The sequence below is a fragment of the Thunnus albacares genome, chromosome 5 (assembly GCF_914725855.1).
Source record: "Thunnus albacares chromosome 5, fThuAlb1.1, whole genome shotgun sequence".
Lineage (NCBI taxonomy): Eukaryota > Metazoa > Chordata > Actinopteri > Scombriformes > Scombridae > Thunnus > Thunnus albacares.
In genome coordinates, this window is record NC_058110.1 from 21,606,671 (window position 1) to 21,628,320 (window position 21,650).

Here is a 21,650-nt window from a genome sequence, read left to right on the forward strand (position 1 = left end):
AAAGCCCGGATGGAGCAGCAGCCATTGGGGAAGTGTACAGGGCTTTAACGTAACTGAGGAGGTGCTCTCTCTCTGGAATAAAAAAAAAGACAAAGTAAAAGGCGACCAAGGATAGAAATACTCGAGATCCATTCGGCGACACATAAGCTTAACTTGAAACCCCCCGAGGTGCAGGACGTGACTGCTTTCGGACAGACTATCCGTGGCGACAGACTTGAACTGTTGGAAGTTGGGATCCGAGCACAGCGGAAAACACACAGCTGAGCCTGAGCTACAACTACTAGCCTGAATAGCTAACTGTAACTGAGCTGTGAACTTGCTTTCAAATCACGGGGCTTGAAATCCAGTCACACAAAGCTCAGGCTCCGTGAGAATCCAGGGACTTGCTTAATGAATTATGTCTGCCACAAGCATTGACCCTCAGGTAGGAAGGACGAAACACCACCGCCTGTAGAGAGCTTGCACGCTAGCCGTCTGCTAACGAGTTAACTGGGCTATGGCTATTCCTCGGAAGTGCTAGCTTGCCACTGAACGGTGGTGGCCGGTGCATGTAGCTAGCGAGTTAGCCACATTCCGTGAAACGGTGAAATGTTTTAATGTGCGTTTAAGACGGATGACACTCGTACATTAACGTGTAAACAGTTGTCAAAGTGAAACTATATGATTGTGCCACCGACGTAGCAGGAAAAAACAGCTGAAGACGTGAAACCTAAAGCTAACGTGAAAAAAAAAATCACACAAGAGGCTAACTTACTATGTAAATCATAACTTTTTAACGGAAAGTGTCACATATACCTGCATGTGTTTAAACTGACCCAAATGCTCGCAGCCTGTTAAGGCAAACTAAAGTTATAAGATGCATTAATTGGCGTTTAGAAAGCCATTTTGAAGGGGGGCTACATTAAGCTAGCGAAGTTGTGCGTGAATTAACGCAAGCGTTAGCTGGTTATTTAACTAACTCAAGTCGCACACTACATTGTGTTTATTCACCAAATAAATGGCAGTAACCTCCTGTAGACAGCTGTAAGTATCTTGACAGCTTTCACCAGAGAATAACGTTAGGTAGATGTTTGGCATTGCCTCTCTTCAGGAAGTAGTCTTATGTCCAGCCTCTGGACAACAAATAAGTAACATTAAGGGACTTTACACGGTCTCAACCTGTGTGTGTTTGAAATCTCAAACCAACTGGAAATAACCACGTCTCCTTTTTCTCTTTTCATGATCCAACGTGGATGCAGAGATCAAAGGGACAAGCATCTAAAGGTGAGCTGTGGCATCACAGAGTCAAGACAGTTTGGATATTTAAGTCTGGGCCTTCTCTCTCCCACTAAATCAGCCTTGCATACACCAGCTTTTCATGGACTGTTAATCTCGCTCTGATTTACACAACTGTCAGGCTACACAGCATTTGGGGAAAACAATTATTGTATGCTGGGTACAAATGTACAAATTAAAAGAAGTCACTTTAACATGTAGAGGGAAATATCTTTCCTCTGATTATTTGGTTGACTGTATTGTGATTGACGTTCTACAGAAATTGATTATGACACAAACAGTATCAGGGTCAGGGGTTTAATAACAGTGTATATGTTGGATTACAACATCCACCGTGTCAGTAAAAGGGCAGGTGAATTTCAGAAACTTCTAGCCACCGCTGTCTGTAAAATTGAATAACCATTTTAACACTGTGGCTTGTGAGCGAAGATATTTTATTGCTTTATTTACTGATAGTATCCATGATAAGAAAATGTCCATGGTGCTCATAGCGAGTTTTCCCTGCGCAATGCTGGTGCAGTCTGTAGTCATTTAGAAGTAAAATATTTGGTTCTTGAGGTTTGGATACTGATATTCCAGCCAATTCTGTATTTTAAGTATGACACACTCAACCCCTGTAGCCTAGAAAGGTGTCTGCAAAATGTCTGTAATTGTTATTTCAGAGAAAATGGAGGTTGTGGCCAGGTTGGATTCACTGGGGATAACAGAAAGTTTTCAAACCACACTTCAGTCTGCATTCTCAGGATGTTACATTTACATTACGCTTTTATCCAGAGCGACTTACAACCGAGGCAAAACAATCAAGCATCAGAGACTCAAAAGAGCTGTGGTGAAAATTCTGAAGTAGCTGACTTGAATGTTCCAATAATATTCCAAGATTTGGATAAATACACGGGTACCTCTCTCAATCCTTACCCTGTTGAGTCCAGGAGCAGGCGTGGATTTTGGTTGGCCCACATTAGAGAGTCCACCTCCTAGTCAAAGTGGTTTGTGAACTAGGAAAGGGGAGTTTTCCTGACCAACGGAAACATGGCCAGTGAGCACTCTAATATGCACAAGTCATTTGAAACAGAAGCAGTGATTATAATACTATTGCAGAAAAATACTGACTGTTTGGAACATACATAGAAGATAGGTTTGAGTGGTTTGAGAAGCTTCTATGTACGTTTTGATGCATAAAACATAAATTAGCAGTTCAGTATATATTACATATATATATTTTCCAGTCTCACTCTTCTTGTTCAGGATGATTTAGTGGTTATTTATTGTCATAAGTCCCTTGCTAACATTAGTGTTGAGGGTGTTATTATGGCCTCGTAATTGTATTTTTTTTTATGATGTTCAAGTCATCTTTGATTCACTGGAGTTGTTGGAGAAACAGGCAGGTCTTGAGTCTTTCTTTGCCTGCAGGCCTGGTTTTCAGCAGGTCGCAGGCTCATTCACCTGAAGGGTGGGCTCATCTCAAGGGCCACGGGGCAGTCTGACATGAGTCTTTCAGTTCATTTATTTCAATCTTATTTATTTTTGGGATTTTTTGGAAGAATGCATGCACATACAAAATGGACAGACAGATTTGAGTACAAAAAATGTGAGTTGTTTATCTTTTCATAGATCAGTATCTCTTTATATACTACTAATATGACAGTGAAGCCACACATTAATGGAAATGTACTAATGTCTGCATGGATTAATGTGGATAACATAATTTAGTGACAGTGTGTCATCTCAGATTTAGCTTGAAATCTGTTGTGCGCTGTACTGGAAACTTAGTACAGCGCACAATGGCTAAAGCAGGTTGTTGCTCTCTGTCCCTTTTATCTATTCATTTATTTATAGCATATAAACAACAACAACAACTCTATCATCCATACCTGTATATTTAAATGTACATTAATGTAATTTTTTGTTGCAGTGCAAAATGGTTCACTGCATCAGAAGGAGACTGTCCATGACAATGACTTTGAGCCATACCTCACTAGTCAATCAACTCAGGTAACACTCAGTATCTCTATTTTAAGAAACTTGCAAATAATGAACAAATGTTAATATAATAAAGATGGATTAAGACTAGATGATATGGTTAGAATCCAAATCATATTACAGGTATTATTGAGGATATTTTCTGATCGATGTATGTCTCAATATGATAAATGTGACGCATCACCTATAAATAAACTGATTTCAGCATGAACTGTGTTCCACTGTGAACATAACATTACATGGAACATAACTGATATGTATATACAAAAAATTTGAATTTGAACTTTCTCTTAATCATTAATCTGTACAACAGAGATTTGTAGAATTAAAACATGATATGAATCTTATTCTGATGATATTAAGTTAAGATTAAGCTAAATTATTGCCCAGCCCTAAGATGGATACAAAGTAGATTTAGAAAACTATTTTTAAAAGTACTATTGTGTATAAAGTAGTGCTAGCAGAATTTTATTTAGTTTATAGACTAGTTTTGAATCAAACTGTAAGTCACTTGCTAATGTTGTGGCTCTGCTGACTTTTATTCATCTAGAACAACAGCTACCAGTCCATCACCGACCCCTACCTGTCCAGCTACTACGCCCCCTCCATCGGATTTCCGTACCCACTCAGTGAGGCTCCCTGGTCGACAGGCGGGGACCCCCCTATTCCATACCTCACCCCTTACGGACCGTTGAGTAATGGAGACCATCACTTCATGCCGGACACAGTGTTTGGCCAGCCGGGGGGCTTGGGAAGCAGCATTTACCCGCACAGGTTTAATTTTTTCCCAGAAAACCCTGCCTTCTCTGCTTGGGGCACAAGTGGCTCCCAGGGCCAGCAGACTCAAAGTTCAGCGTATGGTGGCAGCTACAGCTATCCTCCCAGCTCCCTGGGGGGCACCCTGGTGCCTGATGGTCAGACTGGCTTTCACAGTGACACCCTCAACAAAGCCCCTGGTATGAACAGCCTGGAGCAGGGCATGGTTGGTTTGAAGCTCGGAGGAGATGTCACTGGCCAGGGTTCAGGAGTCAAGGCTGTGGGATCTGTGATTGGTGGACCTACGGTGGCAGCCACAGGGAATGGAGCCACACCTATTGGAATGCCCCCACCCAAACCCACCTCCTGGGCTGCTATAGCAAGCAAACCTGCCAAGCCGCAGCAGCTGAAAGCTAAGGTGAAGCCAGGGATGCCCAATCCAGGTGGAGCTCTGCCCCCACCACCCATCAAACACAACATGAACATTGGGACCTGGGATAAGGGCCCAGTGACTAAAGTAGCTACAGCTCCACTGCAGCAACAGCAGCAGCCTCTTGGCCTGCCTCATGCCATGCCACCTCAAGGCCCCATGCAGCAAGGACCCATGCAGCCTCCCCCTCCACAGTCTTTGGTGCAGCCCCAGATGCAGCCTATGGCCTTACAGCCCCCCCATCACCAGCACCATCAGCATCAGCCACCACCTCAGCCCTACCAAAACCACACCCAGCCCCCACAACCCCAGACCCGCTGGGTTGCCCCACGCAACCGTAACCAAGGCTATGGGCAAGGTGGCCCTGGCCAGGACGGTAGTGGAGTGATGGGTGTGGTTGGTGGTGGAAACAGCGGCCTCCAAACTTCTGCCAGCCAGGGACCCGGTGGAGAGTCCCATCCAGTGCTAGAGAAGCTGCGTGCCTCCCACAGCTACAACCCCAAGGACTTTGAATGGAACCTGAAGAATGGTCGCGTTTTCATCATTAAGAGCTACTCCGAGGACGATATCCATCGCTCCATCAAGTACTCCATCTGGTGCAGCACGGAGCATGGCAACAAGCGGCTGGACTCAGCCTTCCGGGCCATGAACGGTAAAGGCCCTGTGTACCTGCTGTTCAGTGTCAACGGCAGTGGTCATTTTTGCGGCGTGGCAGAGATGCGTTCACCAGTGGACTATGGCACCAGCGCTGGTGTTTGGGCACAGGACAAGTGGAAGGGCAAGTTTGACGTGGACTGGTTGTTTGTTAAGGACGTGCCTAATAGCCAGCTGCGCCATATCCGCCTGGAGAATAACGACAACAAGCCAGTGACCAACTCCCGTGACACCCAGGAGGTTCCACTGGAGAAGGCCAAGCAGGTGCTCAAGATCATCGCCACCTACAAACACACCACCTCCATCTTTGATGACTTTTCCCATTATGAGAAAAGGCAGGAAGAAGAGGAGGAGGTGCGCAAGGTGGGTGCAGTCATCTCATTGTGTTACCTTGAATACATCAGAAATGTGTGTTTGGCACCTTTTGAACAGAATAAAAAAAAAAGTGTATGTGTATGCTCATTTTTTTTAGATGCTACTTTCTTTTGATTGTTTGACTTGAGTTGTGATTAATTCTTGTTTTTTTTTCCTGTTTCCTCTTATTTGCTCCTTTTGACAGACTTTTGAACCTCCTCAGATACAGAACCGCTCTCGGTTGGATCAGGTAAACAACTGTCATATTCTTCTTGTTAGTGTCATTGACTACTCCAGGAGTATTAAGGTTTTTTCTGATGGCCATTGATCACACAGTGAAGATTTTAGATATTAGATATTTGATCACTGCTTTAAATGGATAGATGTAGACATCTGATCATCAAAATCTGCAGTTCACTTTGCTGTTATGTAATGTTTGTATGTGTAATATTGTTTTTTCTTTTGTCTTTTTCCAAACAGGAGCGCCAAAACAGGAATAAACAATAGAAGACATTTATCCTTGGCTTGATCAACAGTTACACTAGGACTTTTGATTTAAGAGACAGAAGAATATGAAAATGCAACCAAGCCCTTCATTTTTTTCTATTTAATCCTGGTGAATCTCTGCCATTGTCGAGACTTGTGCTTTTTTTGCCCCATGTACCACCCACTTCTTGTGCAGGGATAACAAGCTGATTTCATGTATTACCTAGCCACCACCACACTTTAGTTCAGTTTTTTTTTTTAATATATATTTTTCTTCCCGTTCTTACCATCTCGTACTCTTCTCTCACCAGACTGGTTTTCTCTCTCCTGCCCCCAACCCCCTCCTCTTTCCAATTGAATCAGGGTTTGACTGCACCATGGAGGAAAAAAAAAAATCTGCCACTTTATATTTCAGTACAATCAGGAACGGATGTGTCCTGCCCCTATTTGTCCATTTGGGGGCAACATTGCCATGCTATAGAGGTTTAACTGTGCCAACAGAGTTGGAGGATCCCAAAGGCAATGTCGGACTTGGAACTGTGCGATAATAAAACTTCAATGGTTTATCTATTTTTCATTCAGATTGACAAAATCTCTATTTTTTGGCTTACTACTGACAATTTTCATTTCAGAAACCTGTTTTCTGGAGCCTTAATGTTTTTTTTCTAATTATTGGTGACTTCTCAAAAGAACTGCTCAAACAGTGACACTGCTGGAGAAATCAGGGATAGTGTGAAGTCACACGGGACTTGAGACATTTCAAAGGAGGAATTGCAAAGGCCTCTGGGAAAGAAATAACGGATGTGTCCTCCACAACCAGGACTCTCACCATTTAAATCAAAAATTGTACTATTGACATCCTTCACACCCCTCTGCTTTGCTTTCTTTTTGATGTTTGTCTTGAAGGGGTTTTTGTATGCGTCATCAGGAGATTCTGCTTGTGTACGCAGCCCAGTCTGAGAGAATTGTCGCATCCACCATTTTAAATTGTTTTATAATCAGAATTATGTAATGATGTAAACTGCTACATTGAATGAATTGTTGCTTTTGCATTTTTGTTCCAAAATGGGGGGAGGGTTCACATATTTGTCCATTCACCATCATTCTGTCTTAATCCTCTGTTTTTTTTTTTTTCTTTCCTTGAATTTGGTTTTGCTAAGTCTATCATGTTGGTCGTAATGCTAAGCTTTAACGTAGGAGCCTATATATTCATGGAGAAAGCCTAAAAATGTATAACCTAAAAATTAATGTAACTGATTTACTATCGAGTAAGAAAAAAAATAAGAATGAAATGTGGTTTCTGTGTGTTTTTTGGTTGTTGTTGCAAAAAAAAAAAATAGTTTGTTCTAGACTGAAACCATTATGATACAGTAAAGTACTTTCAGGTATGTTAATGGAAAAAAGATTGGATATTAAAAAAAAAAGTCACTAATAGATGTGTGTGCCCATGCATGGCAAGCTGGAATATATAGTAAGTCTGCTGAAACTGTTTCCAACCTGCAGCTTGACTGTGGTGAGAGTGGTGATGTTGTTTAGTTAATGGTCCGTTTTAAAGGACAGTCCCCCTGTTTTTCGTGTCATTTCAGAGCGTTCAAAGCCAGGATGCAGATTTATTTTTTGAGACCAGCGGGTTCTCTCTCTCTCTCTCTCTCTCTCTCTCTCTCTATTTGATTAGTTTGAAATTGTTTCTCTTCCGTATTTTGTGGATTCCGAGGTTACCATAATGCAGAGAGAAATGCTGCTAATACTCTTTCATGTTAAGGGATTTTTTTTCTCATTTTGACATTTTTGTGTATCTGTTTAAGCGTTTAAATCTGATGTAGCTTCGTGGTAACCAAATCAAATATTCAAATCCCAATTCTCAAATTTCTGTTTTTTGGTTTTTTGGGTCCTTAGACGGTGTTTATGCTTTATTATCTATCTTGATTGTGTCAGAACTTCACCCCCTATAATGTTGAGATGGCAGAAGTACTGCACTTTGCAGAGGTCACTTGTATGAATCGTATGCTTCACAACTGTATTCACAGATGTGTGGAGCTGCGTTGCATTTTTTTTTTTTTTTTTTTTTTTTACCTGGCTAGTGTATCCCCTTGTAATCTAGAGAACTGACCTCTTAACAGGATCCTTTCTTCTTCATCTCTTCTCCCTTTTTTTAACCTGCACTAATCAATAGATAGGTTGATCCAAGCAATACGGTGAACGCCCTTCACGTTTGCCTTTGACCAACACCGCTCTGTCCAGCAGAAGAGAGTCGGGGGGGGAGGTGAGGAGCTAAAGGATGCCACTGAAGACTGAGTCACTCAGGAAGCATGAACCACTCGTGATGATAGTACAGAGCTTACATGCACGTCAGTGATAACTGTCAGAGGATCTTTTGCTGCAATAGAGAGATGTCCGGTTAGCCATGAAAGTGTATGTATCGACACTACAAAAGGATTAATGACATGAGATATTAAATAAATATTGATTATCTTCTAGACCACAGATGCAGTGGGCATATTAACTTGTTCAAAAGATCTATCTTGGTTTTTCTTTATAGAAGAAATCAAGCCTTAATAAACTGTCCAATCAGAAATTACTTTGTCTTGATCTCATGAATTATCTGTTAGGAACTAAACAGCCACATATGACCTTATATAAAGAGAGGAAGCTCTGCAGGGCTGTCCCAGTGCTTAAATGTCACTTAAAGGTTTTACTCCCCTGGAATTGTTGCTTTCTGTTGTCTTATTTCACCACGATGCTACAGTTGACTATACTGTTCTCTCAGGAGGCCTCTGTTTCCACAAGCTCCAGGGATCTACAACAATCACACAACTGGACCGCTGCTGTCTGGGATTAATATTTGTGGTATTTACAAGATGTATTAAATAGATTTCAAATCCGTCATATACAAGTGCATGGTATTGAATATTTTGGTGGCTATTTGAATTACTTTGAAAATTAAATGCTGAGGATTTAGGTCCAAATCCATGTACGTGTTTGCCAAATCCATTTTTTTTTTTGGATAATCCTGCTGAACTAATTCTTTAGCCTGAGATGCCCTGTACACATCCTGTTTTGGTGTTCAGCACAGGTTTGCAATACAATATAAAATCTGCTCCACAGCTGTCAAAAGATTTTCTTTTCTTTCCTTCACAGGAGCTCTCCGTGGTGCTGATTTCCTGATTTTGGAGGAACTGCTGGTGGGACGCTCCAGTCACAAAATGACGCAAAGAACACTTTCTGGAATAAAAACACTGTAAGTGATCTTATATGAAATGGAGATTGAGGTTATTTTGCACTATTTATATTGTATGGAATATAATTTTATGCTGCATAAGGATTTATACGCTTCCAAAAGAGTGTGTCTTGTTCTCTGGTACAAATCTGCCTCACAAGATTCTGAATACGTCATTTTCAAGTTTTCAGTTCTCCCTCTTTGTAAAAGAAGAAATCAGATCAGATTTCATTCTTGAAATACATCTTGCATGATGCAGAACTTGATATGACTGCTGTGTACGATCGCTCACAATATAAATAATCACAAGAACAAGCAGAAAACTCAGTGCAGCTCAGGCTTTATTTGTTGTCACATCATTACAAAGCATATATCCAACTGAGACATAAAATAAGCAAAAATCATCACACACTGTTCTGTAGGCTAATAGTATCTATTTGGAGCTCAATGTAGATTTATGTAGCATAAATACAGTGTATTACTGAGATATTTGTTTCAAATTTCTAAATGTTCAAATTGAAGAGATATATACAGTATGTATGTATATCAATTGTTTGAAATCAAGCACCATATTATCCAAATATGGGAATGTAGGTTTCTAAGAACCTGAAAGTTCAAGTTATGTGAAAGTTACCAGTAATGACATCCTGTGATGTAGATGGAGAATGTTAAAAGGAAAGTCTGCTCAACCTTTTTATTAGTACAACTACATGCTTTCTTCTATTTTTGGTTAATTTGATTAATCCATTTGGTTCATTCGTTCATTGGTTAGTACTTAATGTAATTATTGTTCAAAACAATGTATAAAAGGCCTTTGGCTTGTCATGACAGCCATATTTTTCTGAGCTGAATTCAAAATAAAATGGATAATAAAACCTAATAGTTTATATAGTCATCAGGTAAAATATTCTACTTCTTAAACTGGCCTGTTTATAACTACTGCAGTTTGTGTAGTAACTATTTAGAATTGTGTTTACCTTATTTAGTCTAGTCTTGTATGAAATCCTATGGCCTTTAATTGGTTACAGCCTCAACGCTGCGTTGTCAGACGCACGCCTGTAGGTGGCATTGAATCACTTATATTTCTATATGTTGACTCCATCCGCCTAAACGCTGCAGCCGTCGTCAGTTTGTGTCCCTGCAAGGCTCCTCAGCCTCTGCTGTAGGCCCGAGGTTTGGTGTGGTGGACTGGAGCTTTTGGCCTACTTTTGCTTATGAAATAATGTATTAACAACTGAAACCACAGCTGAGACCATAGCCCACAGAGTCTTAGCTTTAACATTTTAAAGACTGTAGAGAGTTTCGCAAAGGCTTCTAAAGGTGAGGAATTAACATTAATGCACAAATAATGTTTCTATTATCAGACACATCGTTAGGATGTTCAGTTTGCAGGCAGACTTTGCGGCCGGTGCATCAGAAGCATTAACCCATGCTTTAGGTCATGTGTACATTTAAAATATACAATTTTATCAGGCTATTTCTATATTTAGGTCAACTCTCCCCGTTTTAAGCACTGAGCTTACGTCTGAAAATAAACTGATTTTGACTCCGAAGAGAAAACTGGCGCATTTGAAAATGAATCAAACCTTTCGCAAGGTTCTAAATTAAAAATAGATATAAGATGTGTTAAAGAGCATCTTAAATTTAAATGATAACTGAAGATATTTCTGTAAAACTCAAGCGACAGGCCAACTGACCCCACTCGGCTCAAGTCCAATTGTTTTCGTAAACCTGTGTCGTATTCTGCGCGAGTCTTTGCACATTTTTTATTTTGCATAACTGAGACTAAACAGACATTTAAAACGACAACAACAATAAAAAACCTGTTTAAAGACGCGGTTTATCAGTTAAGTGGCGGTAACCTAATTTCATGCTATAATCGCCTATTAAAGTACGCATTGCACCCACCTAGTCAAAGCAGCACACTCACACACATAGACACGCATACGCATGCTTGCGCGTGCGCACGCACACTCACGCGCAGCTGAGTGACAGTACAGCAGTCAGCTTTATCCTGCTGCTCTGGTTTCCAGCCAGGGCCTGTTTCTGTAACGTGGGTCAAAGTAGTGAACTAAAACCTGCGGCAGCTGATGAAACAATGAAGTGATCAAATCTGAAGCGTGATGCTGTGTAGATTCCTCTCTTGGCATTCACCGCGTGCCTTAATTGTATGGACATTAAATCAAGGTCCGCTGTGAACACGCAGAGTGACAACCCTTCAAGAAGTCGCCTTCTCACCCTGCTGACGGGTGCAGAATGAAACCAAGCCAGCAGTCTCTGACCCTGCCTGACTTCCCCGCGCCCAAACCTCCAGCATCTGCCGCCAAGGAGGATGCAAGACTGTATGACTGCGATTTAAGTACAGCTCCCGCTTCCGTGCGCGCGCTCGGGGCGCATGCACACACACACACACACACACACACACACACACACACACACACACACACACACACACACACACACTCAAATCTAAAGCCGATTTTGCAACACAGTCACGCGCGCGCGCACACGCATGTAGACAGTCAAATCTAAAGCCGATTTATAGCCTACACCAGCAATAATGCGCGCGGCCACATTCTTCCCCTGCGCCTCTTTTGGATTCAACGCAAAGAAATATTGATATCACTGCGCCACTGCTCGGCGGTAAACCCCATCAGCATACGACACATAATCAAAGGATGTGAAGCAAAGCTTGCACCTGAAAAGCCGCATAGCATTTACTAACATCTCTAGCCTCAGATTCTGTGGTTGTGCGTCTTTACGCATCTCTTGGCAGGTTACCTCGCAGAGAATGACAGCTGAGGCGATATAGGCTCTCGCTTTGTCCTTCCTTAAAACCACTCAATTTACAACATTAGCCTGACCCCAAAACACAAAGACAAGAGTGAAAGACAGAAGAAAGCAACGGTGTCAGAACACCACAAGGCTATTTGTTTGAAGTCATACATCCCACTGCGAAGAGTACTGTATGTTCCATTTAACTTGGCTTGAATGTTCCCCGACTTGTCCATGATCAACGCCCTCGGACAAAACGCGCGATGCCTCTTCTCTCCTCTCATGCAGCTGACAATCTACAGAAGGCTAGTTTTACATCAAGGCTACTGTATATCTGGGGGGAAAAGGCAAGTCGCTCTTCTATGCGCCACAGAGCACTCTAGCAGATCCCTACAAGCTGGTTTCGAGAGGCTGATTCTGTCGTCTTTGAAGTGGAAAAAAATGTGCTTCTTCGTCTTCAGGAAGGTCCTCTCTCCACCAAGAGTCAGTCGGTTCCTTTTGGATCGCGTCTTTTTAATCTGACCCATTTCAGGCACAATCCAGCCCTGGATGCATGCCCCCCTCTCTCACTCTCCTCTCTCTCTTTCGGGCTGTGTGATCCACTGTCTCCCGGATTAGAGCGCCCCTCTCTTCCCATCCTAGACAATTGCGAGTCTCTGCTGATTGGGCTTCAGCGCAAGAGGATTACATGGGCGCACAATGACGTCATGGCCCGGGGCCCAAGCCCCCCCTCCCCTCCCTCCCCACCCCCACCCCCCTTCCTCACCTCCCCCCATTAAAACCAAATCCTCATCAGCCCCAAATGTCCTTGAAACCACCGGCCTGACTTTCTGCAGCGCGTCATGCATGCATGCATCGGGGCAGACATACTGTTTACGCTCACAAATCTAATAGTTGTAGCCGATGGTCGGCATTCACTAACAAACACAGTGTAGCCTGGGTGCAGAGGAAACCAAAATAACATGACACTTCCACCTCTTCCACACACCTGAATGCTGACACCCTGAGGGGTTTTACACAGACAGGTGCATGTCCAGTGCATAATTGCTGCTACAAAACCAATGTTGCAGGCTCAATCATGACCTCCACTTTTTCATCATCGTGAGGCAAACCTCGTCTCCAAAAAGCACCAAATAAAGTTTCACTCGTGTCAACCCACCCCTCACCCCACCATTGGCCTATACACTTAAATTATGCCAAGATGAAGGTGAATAGATTCTACTCTGCAAATGAAACACTGGTGTATTGATCAGCCAATAGATGTATTAACCATCTACTACATTTCTGGTGCAGACTAGGCCCACATCAGCTTACAGTTCTCTCCTTTGGCTTTAAATGTTTCATGCAGCATCTATAGAATTGTATCTTTGACAAATCTGCAACAGAGTGTTCACAGTTATTTTTCTAAAGCCTTTGGCCTGTGATCCCAGATGGTAAGGACTTAAACCATATGCTGCCTGCTGCAGAGTGCATCACTTAATATTTTGCGTAAAAGGAGAAGATAGAAAATACTTTTATGTTGTGCGTATTTGTTTTTATTACACTATATGCTACACGTGTATGCACATTACCTATTGCATTTTTCTCTCATCACTGTTAGCACTGTTGGAGGAAATTCACTTTAGCCTAATTGATTATGTGATAAATGTAGATCTTTTCTGCTTTCTGACTTTGGAGTAAAACAATTAATTTATTAGTGTTGACTACAGTTGTTGTCTGCCAGACATATTAAACGTAAATATTTGTCTGCTCTCCTAAATGCAGGCCTGTGGGAAATTACATAAAACAGATATTTTGCGTGTAGCGTCCTATTTCAAAAAAAAAAGTTTTTAAAGATTATTCATTTAACTAATGTGTCAATTAAAATGATTGGCCTCTGTTTTTTTAAAAAATATTTTTTGCATTTGTTTTTTGCAGGTTGACCCCACAGTGGGCCTGTAGTCTGCAGCCCATCATCAATTTGTATAATTCCACATATATATTTTTGAAGTAATCTTTTTCTTGAACGAATAACTCTTGTTAGCACTGCCATACGTCTACCTGTATTCACATTATGCATTTCAGCGCCGTTACAAATATAAAATCCTACAGGAATATATTGATTTCTGTCCCGGAAGAAAATGTCATTGGATTTTCAAATGTTTCTCCCTCCTATCGTGGCTTGTGTCTACCTCCCACTGTTGGCTGAACAAAGAGATGGAGAGGAGGAACCGTCAGCGGTGTCCAGGATGAAACCGCTGCCCTTCACTCTCCATAACTGAGCCTATAGAATCGCAAATGTGGTCTTTTTTCAAACAAATGCAATTATTAACTATTTTAAAACAGGCGCGCCTATTGTTTCACATCAGCCTCCGTCGCAATCTACATCTCAAAACGAGCTTCCTGCATTTGCATTAATGCAAGTCAATTCACTAATGCAAGTCATTTGTAAGGCCTTTAGGTCTATTGGTTCCCCATTGCCAAAAAAAAAAAAGAAAAAAAATAGAAAAACGTGATAACCCAGCCGACAGTAGCGGCCACCTGCTACAGGAGAAGCGTCCTCCGTCCAGCAGCCTATATACTGATAAATCCACGCCGGCTTGCACTCAAAATCCTTTGTTCAGTTTCTTACTCTCGTCGTTGCGGGTATCCTCCAGCTATGCACCATACTGTGGCTCCATCACGTCTTCCTCTCCATTTTGTGCAACCGCAGGCCTTCATCTGTGCAGAATACGCATGCGAGTAACGCCTAACTTTTAGTGAAAATAGCCTCCGTTTTTCCTCTCTCCTCGTGCACGCTGGAGCAAGGAGAGGGCGAGATTGTGAATTGAATTGCACTTGCTTTTCTCCCCTCATCTCTCCCTCTGCCGAGCTGAGCGGCCTCCACATCTTAAGCTGAATGAAGGGGGAGTTGTCCCTGTGCATTACAATGACATTCAGGCCCCATTCATTCAGCCACTGTCTAACGGTCTTTGGACAGCAAATGCACCCCCATCGGGGGGTCGCAGCCCCCTCATTACACCCCCAATCCCAACACGCAGCCCCCCACAATAGCCCCAACAAAAGAGAGAGGAGAGTCGGCCCCAGTTGTGCGAGCTGCGGCCCCTGGACTTTTGAGGTACGCTGGGAAAATATTCCTGTGCGTTTGAATTACATTAAGGAACGTGCCGTGGTGGAGTTTAACGCGGAGTTGGCACCAAAAGCGTTTTTAAAAACAAATATGTTTTTTTTAAATTTCTCACTGCCTGTCATCGGACTCTCTCTGCAGCAGGTGAAGCTCGGTTGACCATTAAAATAAAGGTGTGATGAAACATGCAGGGAAAAGTCTCTCTCTATGAATTGCAAAGTTGGCGCAAACAGCTGAGTAAAATATGGTGAGAGAGTGACACATATAGAGGTGCACGACCAGGCTCACGCAGGAACCTGCAGAATTACGCACACGCCAGGGAAAGTTTAGTTTATTCTCTCCGCGCAAAATCACACCATAGATGCAAAATATAATTTAATGTGAAGCCATGCGTTTGTAAACATTGCGGAATATGCCCCTATTAAACTGAGATTACACATAAAACGTTGAAACAATATGTTATAGCCTAAATAACTAAAAATTAATTGTTATAAAAATGTTTTTTCTTTAAAAAAAAAAAGTTAATTCGTAAAAGCTTGATGCTGCTCTATTCACCTGTAAACAACATGCAAGCAAACAAACATCCACTTAGCTTCTGTTATGTCTTTACGCATAGAAATGATGTTTGAGTGCATTAGAAATATTGATCACATTCGCCTAAATAATAATAATAATAATAATAATAATAATAATAATAATAATAATAATAATAATAATGCAATAACATTGATGCCAGATTGAAATAGGGGACATTGTAGGAGAAATTGTCCCGGTGTGGAGAGCCAACTTTCCCAGGGAAATCATACCGATTTCCGAAATGCTGTTGAAGGCCCGAATAGGCACAGCTGGGCATCTGCTTATGGGTCTATTCATCAGGAGGAGGGAGAGGTCAGCGCTGCGGCCCGGTGGGCAGCTCCGCACCATAAGCTCGTTATGCAGATACACAGCTTATAGTTTATAACAGGACTCTCCTCTAACACAGACACCTTGATGCTAACTGTCCTTCATCAGGTGATCAGAAACGTGACAGGGATTTAAAGCACTAATATAACTTATTGTAAGTATATATATATGTAGGTTACTTATATGCTGTATGTTAGTTTGGCATATCTTGCATTAATTTTCATACAAGTTTTGTTAGTTTTATTAGCTGAAATTTTCTTTCTCTTTTTTTGGGTAAACTATTTATTTTACCTTTGTGCTTATGTTTTATTTAATTAATATATTATTTGTCATTACTCAAAGATTAACAGTCGCTAGTGAAGGGCTCTAAGAAAACAAAAAACATATTGCTAAGCCATTCATTAAATACTAAATGCGGGACATTTCCCACTTTAAAACACTGAAGAAGAAGAAGAAGAAAAAAAAAGAAACAAATCTCCGGTGCATTTTCCCTAAACCTCCCACACTTTTATACTGGCACTGCTACTTGTTTTGAGAGGCACATAAAGAGGTGTAATTTTGCAAACATTTCTTAAGTGCAGAGAGCCAGAAGGACCCTCTAGTATTGTCCACGGAGAGAAAGAGAAACACGTTGACAAAGGAATCCATTGTTCCTTGTGAACAATTCAAGGGGCCTAGTAAGCTGTCCTCTACGATCAGGCAGCCGGCCGCTGATTTGAATGCAAGGGGCCCCTCCAAGGAGAAATGGTAATATATGGCAAGATATAACAAACACTAGCCTATATTAAAAGCTTGCAACCGGGCTATTACCGAGTCCTGTACACACACATGTGCACGCACGCACACACGCACACACACACACACGCACACACACACACACACACACACACACACACACACACACACACACACACACACACACACACACACACACACACACACTGTAGACAGACAGAGAAGTTGGAAGCAAAGTTTACTGTACTCTGGATACACTGTGTTGCACCTGCTCAGAGTTTTTTAGAGCCTCAGTAAAGCTAATTTGCTCCACATAGTCACAGGTAAGCTTATATTGATGCAGAAATATTGCCTAAAATTATATATTTTTAAAATTCTACCAGAATCATATTTGTTATCCAAAAAAATGAATTTTAATTTAAATTAATATGCATATCTACCTTATCTGTGTTGATATAATTGTTTCTATGTTCCCACGGTTATCACCTGGTTTGAAATATGATGCTAGCTCATAAAGTTAAGCCATTATAAGGTCACTGCTATAGACGTGTTCAACAATATATGATTTAAAATGTGTTTTAACAGTTTTTGTACATTTACATATTCCACTGATTGCTGTTTTATTTCATTTCTTATCTTGTTTATTTAGAACAAATACAAAACACAAATTATTTGATACATATATAAACATAAATACACACATACAAAAAAACAAAACAATAAAATGCAAAAAAGAAAAGAAAGATTTGCATGTTCTCCGTTCAAAGTTGCACTAAAAGTCATTCCGGTGCGTTGAGGACGAGCCTGTCAGCTGAATTTTGGCCGCACAACAGAAAGAGACAAAATCCCCACTATATCACCGTTCATCATTTCACTATGAGAAAAATTACACCGCACATTTGTTGAGAGATGAAATGTCACCTGTGTGTCTCAGAGCACACACACACACGCACACACGCACGCACACGCACACGCCACCAAAGGATCCCTTCCTTTAGCGATTCCTCATTTTGGATGTTTAATAGACGAACGAATTGCATTTGTCCTTTGCTTTGTGGACTCCATATCAATAATACTGAGCCACTTGACCAGCGAGGTGAGCATCAGTACTAATGTGGAGGTCCTTGACTCTATCTGATAAATGTCATGAGCTGTTTGCATTGATCTGTTTGTGACACAGTGGGCAGAAAAAAGGGGGTCATTATCCTGTCTGCCTCTGCACGGTTATTGTACGTTTGAACGGCTGTTGAATCTCAGATCTATCTTGAACTGTGAAGATTTAGATTGGAGTGATGTTGCTGATAACACCCAATGTTCATGCTTGTGAAGTGTCCACGCAGGAACAGCATAGATCCACTATATATGTGTAAGTGGTGCAAAATTCAGCTGATTGTGTATTTGAGCGTCTATGCGCTCATAAGGCTGGAGAGGAGTTTCATTCACACATGTTATCATTAGATTGTACATTACTGAAGCTGCACCTCAGTCATGTACTCCTGTCTGAGCAGTCAGGAGGTTGGAGAGGAAATAGACTCCTGAAAGGACACACTGAATAACCACGAACACTAACTGCCTCCATAGATATTCATTACTAGCTGTTGTAAAACAAGTCAAATTCCAACGAGTCTAATACCTCTGCAGCAAAGACAGATTTTTTTTTTTATTCCACTGAGACAGAGAGCAGAGGTGACACCGCCGCTGAGGTGAGTTTTACACAAATCCTGCGTGTCAGCCGTTCACGTGAAAACAAAGGCGCACGTTTAACCTCCCTTCAAAGCGCTGCTCTTACTGATGCTCATTCATGCCCAGCTGATGCTGTTTTATAAGTGCATGTGGAGTCACACAAAGACACACACAAGTCCTTCTTTTTCTCTTTCTGTCTGTCTGTCACACACACACACACACACACACACACACACACACACACACACACGCAAACCTGCAACAATTCAGTAAACTTCTGCACAGCTTTCTCTCATCCACACTGTGACTAAACCTTGCTTTGGTCTCATATTCACAGCACACACAGCTCCTCTACGCTGTCAGTTAACCCCGCAATTAACCCGCACCTCAGCCAAACATCATCAGAGAGAGAGGGAGACTGAGGAGGAAGACAGACAGATAAAAGGACAGTGAGAGAGAGAGAGAGAGAGAGAGAGAGAAATGGTGATCTTGTCACGCATATATATTGGAAATTTAAACATGAAAAACTACAAATAACTAAAGGAAGTTTTACAATTCTATTTATATTTTTGCCTGATTCATATTGTTCATAAAAAAAAAAATTTTTCACTTGTTTCATTTTGTAAATGTTGGTGTGTGTCTTTTTCCTCTGCCTGGCTTATATTTTGTACTTTGCCAGATATATTAAATTATATTCCTCTCTCTTTTTAAAAATAGATACTGAAAGATTAAGCTACACTAACCATATAGCTCACCCCTGTGACCTCTCCCATCCCCCACACTTTTTTTTTTTTCTCTTTTTGCAGATTGGGTAGGCCCCAGTCGAGAGGTTTGGGCGTTGGAGCATCAGGGAGGTTTTGCATACAGCTGTATTCAAGTCTGGGGCAACTCCACTAACAGGCTGATGGAGATCATAACAAGAAAAATTGTTTTGAAAAATGAAATTTAAAAAAAAAATCATTTAATGTAATTTTTTTGGGGAGGGGTGGGGTGTGTTTAGGTTTTATGGTCAAAATAAGAGAAATGATAGACTGAGTGAAAATAAGATGCTGCCCCTGAGTGAGATGGTGGAAGCTAAATGTTAAAAGATGAGGGTGCTGACCTTTAATCATCTCTGTTGTATGTCGCAGGAGCTGCTTCCAGAGGAACAGCAGAGTGGAGTCCAGGAGATGAAGGTGTTTCTTTACATCACTCTTCATTACTGTAACCCAGGGCACACAATATGAGGAAGCAGCCCACAAAAAATCCAGTAAAACACCTCTGCTTTATACTGAAAATATGGTAATATCAGGGGTTTTGTCTTCTATACAATAAAAAAATATATCCTATCTATTTAAACCAGATTTATTATGTAAACACACAGCTTCTTTGATTTGCTTGACACATTTTATTTAGAGAAATTTAATTTTCTTAATCACATCAAAACCTACAGTATATTAAAGTTATTTTCCTTAACGTTATTTAATTTCATATCCTAAAGAATTTTGTATGTCTAGAAATGACAATAATGCAGCCAGAGATAAGGTTGATGAGGTCGTGCACTGAGGTTACGGTTCAACCATTGTTTTCCTCCTTATATTTGTACAGAGTGGTGCCGCATTGTGTCTAGTGGGCATTGTGGAGTATCTGGGGGAACTGTTTAGTCCCCCCATAAGAAGATTAGAGATGATTGGTTTTATTGACTGGCCCATGCTGCGATTATCAGGGCGACTCTCAGAGCACCGAGCCACGCTTTTGTCTGGCCCTCATTGTTCTTCCCAGCCCAAGACCCTGCACTGATATGAATTTGATATGACAGTAAAGTGCCAATTATGTACATACATGCGAGGCCCTGCTTCCTTTCAGCTCCGTGTTGAGCAAAAAGACAGGGAGGTGAGGACGAGAGGAGAGGAGAGATAAGGTGACTGAATATCTTGACAGGTTAGCGAGCGGGTCTTGAGGATAATTTGCTGCAAGAATCTGGAGTCTGTTATTTTCCTGACCCGTATATTGTCAATAAAACGCCACTATCGACACATTGATGAGCGATAAAGGGGTCACGTCGGTGTGTGTGTTTTTTTTTTTTCCTACCAGCTAGCCTGTCATATCCTATCAGCATCAGCTGCATCTGTGACTGATTATTGCCATCAGTTCAAGGATTACTAAATGACTTAAACATGAATATTACACTGCTTTCATTTTAAGGCAGCACAGATTTTATTTCCTTTGACTCACTTGTTAAATTTACTGATTATTCATTTGATAACTATATAAACTTATTTAGATGCGTCTAAATTTGACTTGCATACATTATATTCACATTTGTGCGAGTGTGTGTGCTCAGCTGTGTGTTTGCATCTGCATTTGTGCTCTCTATATTTGTGTGTGTGTGTGTGTGTGTGTGTGTGTGGGTGAGAACTTGAACCAGGCGAACATTTGAAATGAGAGTCGGAAACGGTGTGTAAGTCCATTTCTAATTCCCTTTCATCCTTCTCTTCCTTTTCTCCCTCTTTTATGTACTCGTCTTGGAGAAAAGGTGTTAAATCATCTAAATCATTCCCTGGCTATTATATCCAATTAATGCCTCCTCATGGTGTTTTATTGTGTTATAAACTGCTATTGCTTGTGGTTCAGTAGACAAACACAATGTGTCTGTGCCGCCTGCCACCGGGGCTGGCTGTGGCTGTGCTGGGGAGGGACAGAGGGGGACTTGGCCACTGCCCATGGGGGCCCTGGCCACTCTAAATCAGTTAGTTTTGGAGGAGATCCTAGTCAGCTTTTTAAGAGGGTCCATTATAGGCTTGTTAATGCCTCAGCCGAGGGGGAAACACTACTAACTGCACTCAATTCTCTATGCACTCAGTCTCCTTCTCACTCGCTCGCTCGCACAAACACACACACACACACATACACACACAAACACACACACCCATTTTCCTCTCCCTCTCACTCTCCCTTCGCTGTGTGTTTCTCTTGAGATGTGTGTTGTCTTCTCCGTGTATAGTGTGTTGTTCGTGCGCACGACACACCCATCTCTGCTTGTGTCTCCTCTTTATGAATTTCATGGGTTTGGCCTTCACCGAAAGTAACACGATATCACAAAGTCTAACCATTTCTTGCGTTGATCTGTGTGCTTTGGGTCTGAGTGTGTTCTTTTGTGCGTCTGTGCACACATGTGTGCAGCTATGGCCGTGTGTGTGTGTGTGTGTGTGTGTGTGTGTGTGTGTGTGTGCAGTGTGTAAAATGTGTTAAGCAGATTGACGGTTTCTTTGAAGATGTATTTTGGAGCCTTGAGGGGGGATTCAGGAGTGTGTTAT

The 21,650-nt window shown here is 41.5% G+C and overlaps 1 protein-coding gene and 1 long non-coding RNA gene across 2 annotated transcripts in view; both read left to right on the top strand.

Moving 5' to 3' along the window:
- The first annotated feature begins 9 nt into the window (after positions 1–9).
- LOC122982157 (YTH domain-containing family protein 1-like) lies at positions 10–7,231 on the top strand. Its single transcript, XM_044351233.1, has 6 exons — positions 10–424; positions 1,239–1,263; positions 3,188–3,267; positions 3,806–5,458; positions 5,655–5,699; positions 5,930–7,231. Exons 1-6 carry the CDS (start codon positions 398–400, stop codon positions 5,954–5,956), a joined length of 1,857 nt encoding a protein of 618 aa, XP_044207168.1. The 5' UTR covers positions 10–397; the 3' UTR covers positions 5,957–7,231.
- A 2,250-nt stretch (positions 7,232–9,481) lies between these two features.
- The window catches only part of LOC122982159, a 39,329-nt gene continuing 27,160 nt past the window's right edge, over positions 9,482–21,650 (top strand). Inside the window, exons 1-2 of the long non-coding RNA XR_006403407.1 lie at positions 9,482–10,472; positions 19,485–19,529. This is a non-coding gene — a long non-coding RNA (uncharacterized LOC122982159). The remainder of the gene's footprint in view (positions 10,473–19,484; positions 19,530–21,650) is intronic.

Coding starts and splice junctions, on each gene's coding strand:
- LOC122982157 (XM_044351233.1), top strand. CDS start 398: ATGTCTGCCACAAGCATTGACCCTCAG. Junction 425..1,238: donor CCACAAGCATTGACCCTCAG/GTAGGAAGGACG, acceptor ACGTGGATGCAG/AGATCAAAGGGACAAGCATC. Junction 3,268..3,805: donor TCACTAGTCAATCAACTCAG/GTAACACTCAGT, acceptor TTATTCATCTAG/AACAACAGCTACCAGTCCAT.